This window comes from Cystoisospora suis (genome assembly GCF_002600585.1).
Source record: "Cystoisospora suis strain Wien I chromosome Unknown contig_3578, whole genome shotgun sequence".
NCBI lineage: Eukaryota > Apicomplexa > Conoidasida > Eucoccidiorida > Sarcocystidae > Cystoisospora > Cystoisospora suis.
Window position 1 is genome coordinate 1 of NW_027156373.1, and position 7,193 is coordinate 7,193.

Sequence of the window (7,193 nt, forward strand, 5' to 3'; positions counted from 1 at the left end):
AGAGCGATAGCACACTCTACGTGCTCAAAGCGCGACGGGGGAGGAGGCACAAAGGGCCCAGGAAAGTCATCGTACCCCTGCAAGGTAAAGCAACGCCACACGGGACAACTTGAGGAGCAACGGGACCGCAGCCTATGCAACCTGGTACTTATATGGCAACTAACAAACATTACCGGACAAAACATGAGCAGGACTGCTGTCCAAAGGTCCCCCGTTGGCTGCTTCCCCTCTCTCCAAGCGCGATTTCACTTCTTGTATGAAACTGGTCGTGATCACATCCAACCCCAATATTCCACTACCAAATCTCTGCGTCTCCTGAAGACAGGACTGAGAGACCGGGACTCGGTCCCTCTTCCGCTCACTCATCGGGCCAGACAGCTGCTTGTTGGCTTCCATTCCTGGTACACTCTCCACCCTTCGTTTATTGAACGCGTTTCTGCTGCCGACGTGGACGCACGGGCTGAACTCGCGAAGCACTGCCTCCTACTCGACAGGAGGCAGTGCTTCGCGAGCTCATCCCAGGGCATCGGGGGAAAAAGGCACCGCGGGTCCACGAAACAGCGGCCACCACGCCGGCTGCGAGTTTGAGCCCCGGACCTGCTGAATAATGTTGAGGGCGGATGGCGACGCTCTCGGATACTGTCAATGCACACAAGAAATCCCTCCAGCTCAAGAGAGCCCCGAAGGCTGTACAAGAAGCTCTCCAGACAAGGCCAGACGAGATCACAAACTGGTAGATGACTGGAGAGCGAGACGGCCACGGGCGTAATTCGGACGCAGGCGATGGCAAAGACGAAGGTACCCCCAGGTGCCCGTTTCGGCGGGCAGACAAACGACGTGGGCTCTTCTGGAACAATACCAGTACGCAGGAAAGCCCTGTGAAACCCAGAAGGCAAGTCGTCCTCTCGAATTTCACCGCGGTTGTTCAGGTTTCCTTTCCTCCGGAGATGCTGGGGCGCGGCTCCATGGAGCGCAACAAGCAGCACTATATGGTGTCTTGTCCGAGTGCCGACCGACCCGCACGCACTTAGGCCATGAGCGTTTCCGCCTTGGCCGGATGCAGAGGAAACTTGCTTATGAGAAGGGAGCCTTTTCTGCGAGGACGCTCCGCCTCATTGAAACGTCGTCGTGTCGCACGGCCAGTGAGAAAAGCGGACCGGGTATGTTTTTGCTGTCAGTATGCCGCGTAAATAACGGAGCATGTCGAGAAGCGCCGCCGATTCCACATCCCGTTATCGTTACAGCGCCCCTTCTCCGCTGTTCACGGGACAGCGCGAGTGATCCTTGCAATCCGTAGGCTTGTCTTTCGAAGCTCGCTTTTAGTTATACTACAATGAGCGATGTCATGAGCAAGACACTCCCTATGCTTGCCGGCACTTCCCCGGGTTTATTTTCGGCCATCACATGCACTGCTGCGTGACTCTTTCATGCATGCTCAGCACGAGAAGGAGTTGCCGATTAGCTCTGTCCTCCGAGAAGCCTCCTAACTTCGGTCTGATTTCAACGTGCTACGTGCTCTTTGAGAGATCCGTGCGCCTTGCAGACAGAGCTGTATATGAGGCCCTTAAGTGTTTCCTTGAATCCCGTCACCGCTGCCGTTGTTTGTGTCCAGCTAAAAACGTCGCGCGTGTCACCCATAGCGGCGCCTCCTGTCAACCTGTCCGCGGGGGGGGCGTGCACAATCTAGAGTATATCGTGACTTGGCCGTCACAGCACGGTGGCCGCAGCATACCTCGAGGTGCGTGCGTCTCCCGGCGAGCACTTGTCTTTTTCGTACCCCGGAAGTGACACGCCCGCGCCGCTCTGGCAGTTGCCTTGACGTCTGTACTTTCTTGTGAGAAATGCACGAAGCATGGCGTTTGTCAGAGCGCCTCCGGACAGGCGACCTCGTCTGGCGTTTTATTCGCTTGTCCCTGCGGAAGCCGGCTGCGCCAAGCTGCTGATTGTGAGCCTCTCTCTCCTCCACCAGCAGCTTGTGGCTTCGGCGAGTTATTCCACTGGAACAGGCGTTGGCCGTCGTAACGCATACCAGGGAAGTCGTGTTTCTAGAGGAGCTTCACCGTCCAGTTTTTTTGGGCAGTCGCCCTCGGAGTCACTGATAACGGGAGTCTTACTTGGCGGTGCAGTTGCCGCCGTGTTCTTCATTGCTTTCCGCCGCTCTTTCGGAGGCTGGAACACGAGTGGATCCGCTTCTCCGGTCCGCAAAGATGAACCAAAGTGAGCTAGCTCCTGGACAATTGGAGGCGTCGAGTCCGTGGATCAGATGAGTCCCTTCGTGCTTTAACTATATCAGCATAATAAGGTTAACCGTCGGGACGGCCATGTGCTGTCTTGCAGATTTCGCTTGGTCTTTCATAATCGGTCGTCCTCCCTTGTTGCAGACCTAGTAGTTCCTCGTACTGGCCGTGGTAGGGAAGGTGTTGCTGCTGGCTCAGGGACCTCGGGGGCAAAAGGCTGGCTCAGCGCCGTACCACTCTGTTGAACTCAGTGATCTCGAGGGCCGTACGCTACTGTGTTTCCATAGCTGCCGATTGATGCACATCCTTGCGCATTCATCTTCTGTCGTTTTTTCCGAGCGGTGCGTGCCTGTAGGGTTTTCCGGCCTTGCGCCTCTATTTGTCTCAATGAGGTACGATCCTGCAGAGGGATCCGAGTAAAGCTCGGTCTCTATAGCCTTGTCCTTAGTATCTCCTGTATGGTAGCTTGTCTCAGAAGCAGGTCTTGGGGGTTCAAGCGACTTTTCCTTCTGTTTCGTTGGTAATGACGTTTACGTAATGGGAGTTGCTAGTGAGTCGTGTGGACGCCAGCAAGGTTCATATCGTAAACGACTCTTGGGTGTTACTTGAGAATCAGCGTGAACACGCCGGACTCGAATAGGAGTACTGACGGATCGCAGGCGAGCAGAGAGAAAGGTAACAACGTGCTATTCGGTACGCGAGTTGTATTTGGCGTTCCTGGCAATCTTTGCGTTCCAGGTTGTCCTTCAGAGAGGAGACGGAAACAAATTCTGCATCAAAGAGCCTTCGGTGGGATCTTTTCTTTCCCTATGTAGCTGGAGCAAACTGTACGTCTTCGTCCAGGTGCGTGGGAGAATCTCAATCTTGGTTGCGTGCCTAGCGAGCGAACACACTCGTCGCTGACGATGCTCTCTCACTTGATGTACGCGCGCACGTTTCTGCCAGTAGCGTCGAGTGCACAGCAGGCCCTAGACATAGTGTTCGGCAATCGCGCTTGCACTAGCGCGGACAGAACGGGTGTTATTATCTGTGTGAAGGGGAAGACGCACTGAGGTCCATCTTGCAGTCCTTTGCGGTGTTGTGGAATTTTTCAGGTGAAGGACGATGAAGAAGAGCACCAGGTGATGCACCTGCTTGAGCGCATAAAGGCGTTCGACCACGGACTTCAAAGATACGTACGTTAACGTTTGAGAGCCTCAGTGATGCGAGCCTCTTGCAGGTCCAGCGTGGTCTGTGTTCTCCTTTGCCCGTTCGTCGGATGCATGTTTTAACGGCATTCAGGGTGTCTTCAAGTAGTGAGTCTCTGGTTCTGGTGTGAGTTTACTCTATTGCGATGAGTCTTTTGCTGACTCAGTGTTTAGCGTTTCACAAAAGTGGGGGCGTTTCGACGCCTTGGCTACGCGGGAATGCTTTTGGTTGTTACCGGGGAGCTGGATTTGCTCAGGTAGTCCTTGTGAAGCGGAGACGGTTACTCGGTACCTGCGCTGAAAACGGTGAATATTCACAGATGAAATTCAAGGCGTCTCGAGGCTTCGCAATGATGCGTCAGGAAACCTTCTGCGACAGCTGTAACGGGCTGCGCGCCTCGGGGTGATACGCCCCGATGTCTAAGAGGAGCGCGACGCTTACGGGCTGTTCAATCACCTTTAGGCGGTGCGGAGTGCAGCGTCTCTGGGACGCGGGTCGAGTTTTGCTGTCCTGTGTAGAGACTGCCTTTCCCCATATAGTCCTTGTGTCTATCTCCATGGCACCGCTGTCTGTGCGCCTGCTCTTTGTGCGCTGTGGCAACTCCCGTGTGTTTCGTCGCCGTGTGGAGTAATCGTGAAAGCTATGCAAGAAAGCACGCGACATGGGGGTCTGAGGCTATCCGTAGGGGTGGTGAGTCGCAGGTGTGTCAAGTGGTCTGCAGCCATCGGTGCTTGCGCCAGCCTCGTTGCGTCCCGCCTTCGTGACATCTGTCCTGGGGCCGTGCCGTGCTGAACTGCGTGTATGTGTTCATGGTTTCGTTGCTTCCCGTGCATGTAAACTTCCTGACGTTCACCATGTATAAAGTGATTTAGAGGAAAATCTCTGAGCGTTCCTGTTACTTCAGAGGGTGATGTTTTCGTCGACGAGGGAAGGACGAGCTTCGATGGTGCGGCAGCTCCAGCCGCTAACCCATATCGATGGTGAGTCTTCGTTCATTGTGTCGGTACAGTTTTCGTCTTGCTGTGCTTCGAGCGACTACGTGTCGCAGTTTCTTGGCAGGAAGGTTCAGGCTCCTCACTGGGGCAACAGGGTTTGTTTGTATGCAGCTCTAACGCTATGATGGCGACCTTCATGCATTAGTGTAGGTGTTCAGTCGAGGCTCCGTTCGTGCCTCAGTCACCGTGAAACACCGGCGTGGAGACAAGTGATCTGTTCGTTTCTGACATGCGTCGTGACTCGCGGTATGTTTTAACATCCTGTTTTGTCGAGAGACTCCCGGCGCGTGCGGGTAGCATGGTAGCCGCGGTTGCCACCTGTCACGTGCTTGTGCTTTCCCACATTTGGCTGAAAGGTGTTCTTTGTCTCTCCTGATGATACTGTTGTTTATTGCAGCCTTCTGATCTTGTGCTTGCTATTTTTCTCAGCGGACGGTTTTATAGCTATCACTCTGGACGGGAAAGTGCCTAACGTTGTCTGCCTCCGCGAGCCTCTCAAGGTGAGCACAGGCTATCTTCGAGTTCGGGTCACTCATTGATCTTTCTGGTGTCAGCCTCAGTTATAGTCGCTCGGCGTGTGGACCTCTCTCATGATGGAGAACTGTTCCGGATCCGATGTAGCGTCTGCTGCCAGCTTTTTCTCGACTGTGTCAGTCATCAGATCACCTCTGGGGGTTTAAGTGAGGAGCGCTTTGCCTCATCCGTTGTGGATCCGCAGTGAGTTTCTCGTTCACTAGCGGAATAAGAGACCTGCTGATTATGTGGAGAACGTCTTCGAAACGATATTATCTTTCCGGTCCTTGTGTAGGCCAGCCGCAGCAAGCTACTCAGAGGAAATGAAATTTCGGGGTGGTTTAGTCAGCAGATAGTGGAAAAGCGCCGATAGTGTTGTGTCGAGACTGGCGATTGTGTCGCTGATCTTGATTTGACGCTCTTTTGGTCAAGGAGACGAGTGTTGCCTTCAGAGAAGCCGCTCTCACATGGTTCGCTACCGTAGTTGCGAACTGTGTGTGTAGTACTGTATGCTCTGGCTCCAGCAGCAGATTAGGGACACGATTACTCCGTGTAGGGTTCGTACCTGCTAGACTGCTCAGTTGAGGAGTCGTTTGTTTACAGCAAACTAACAAGTAAATAACTTAGTCCTTTTCCGTCAGTCATTAGCGTATGAGGATAAGAAGACGCTTTAAGCGGAGTATCAGTAACTGCAGGTGATCAGGATCGAACCGTCGGGTCGATCCTCATATTCAAAGAAAGTTCTATTTTAAGAAGTGTTATATAAACGACATGTGAAGAGTCGTACCAACTTTCACGCTTTTTTATTTGTTGAGCACTGGAGACGTTTTCTCCGCGTCACAGGTGTACCGCAGGGCGGGACTCGTGGGTGTGTCGATAACACTGCGGTTATGGTTCAGGATTGCGTTGACGTTCTACAAGCCGCGCTGCACAGTCCAGGGTCGTGAGTCCAAGGCGCCTGTTGCGTCGGTTTCAACCGAGAAGCCTTCTTTCTAAAACCGGACAGAGATTTCTTCGAGAACACCGATCATGTGCAGACGTGAAAGCGCCGCTGCACTTTCGCGTCATTCCGACCAAACGGTCCACCAACCGTTCTGGGCGTGACCTGTACGTATCCGCACTGGAATATGGCTAGTAACACCCAGGAGCACCTTGCGCGGCGTGTATGGTTTCGCCTTCTGTTTGTCTCGGGCTCAGTTACTGCGGTGAGGTGTCGCCTATGTAGGACTCGCTCAAGTGCTCGCGCGGCTTGCAGAACTAAGAATGCCGGTGATCAGTTCGCTAATTCGTTTGTTGAGACTAGTCGTTCGTCCCCATCTTCTGTGAGCACGAGGAGGGGCCAGGATGTTTCGTACTCAGTGGCTCACAAGCCCTCGCGCGAAAGCGGCCGCTCCTTGTGAGTTCATTCAGCAGGCCACGGGACGTACGTGTTGACTTTTTTTTTCAAGGCTTTTGAGCATAATGAAAGATCAAAAGCTGCAACACGTCTCACGTGCATATCGCTACGAATGCGCCCAGGCCTGCTCCCAGACGGGGCACGGCCACTGTGCGGTTAGTCTGATATCGGTGTGGCCACGGCAGTATGGAGAAGATTTCTGTGTGCGTATCAAGCGGGTTGTATTGCATTCGAGCAGTGACTGGCGTGCTGCCCCCGCGCACGACAGCGGCAGCAACGCGCTATAGTTTGCGACTGCGCGGATGTGCGACAACGGCTACCTTTTTAGATCAGATGACCCTGGCCCACCACAAGGATCAGAACGGTAGTGAGTATTGTAATACTGAAAATTACTTTGGTGATCGCTGGCTGCCACCGAGTGTGCCGTTCTCACTCTCCCACGATAGTTTTTCCGGCTTTTCACGAAATAACTGCACCGATAAAGCTACACTACGAAAAGGGTAAATTAGAAGAGCAGTTAACCAACTAACTTATTATTGTGTATCTCTGCCTCGCCGCCGGCGACCGAGGCCCGCGCAACACTCTGCCTGCCGCGCAGGTCCATTGCCTGCCCCGGGTTGTAGCGCGCGAAACAACCGCGGGCGTCCCGGGCACTGTGCCCTCTGCAAACTACTGGTCGCCACTGGTAAACAACATTACCGTAGCCATATCTGCAGCTAGTAACGCTAGCGTAGTATTATGTCCCGCGGTGCACAGTGAGGGTGGCCCCACACCATGAGCTGGCACATCGTCAACCCCCTGCTAAAGCTGACGACGCCCTCGTCGTGCACGCCCGGATAGACCTCGCACCTCCTCCACCGCTCT

General features: G+C 53.9%; 1 protein-coding gene across 1 annotated transcript; it reads left to right on the forward strand.

Annotated features, from left to right (window-relative positions):
- Positions 1-493: 493 nt before the first annotated feature.
- On the forward strand, positions 494-6,026 carry CSUI_006934 (uncharacterized protein). The gene is made up of 7 exons (XM_068067084.1): positions 494-2,217; positions 2,593-2,629; positions 2,972-3,080; positions 3,332-3,412; positions 4,330-4,405; positions 4,850-4,920; positions 5,833-6,026. Exons 1-7 carry the CDS (start codon positions 2,208-2,210, stop codon positions 5,878-5,880), a joined length of 432 nt encoding a protein of 143 aa, XP_067920940.1. The 5' UTR covers positions 494-2,207; the 3' UTR covers positions 5,881-6,026.
- The last annotated feature ends 1,167 nt before the right edge of the window (positions 6,027-7,193 follow it).

What these genes read in the sequence shown, in the direction of transcription:
- CSUI_006934 (XM_068067084.1), top strand. An exon ending in AACTGTACGTCTTCGTCCAG is followed by an intron (nt 3,081 to 3,331) that starts GTGCGTGGGAGA and finishes GGAATTTTTCAG; the next exon opens with GTGAAGGACGATGAAGAAGA. An exon ending in GCCGCTAACCCATATCGATG is followed by an intron (nt 4,406 to 4,849) that starts GTGAGTCTTCGT and finishes TATTTTTCTCAG; the next exon opens with CGGACGGTTTTATAGCTATC.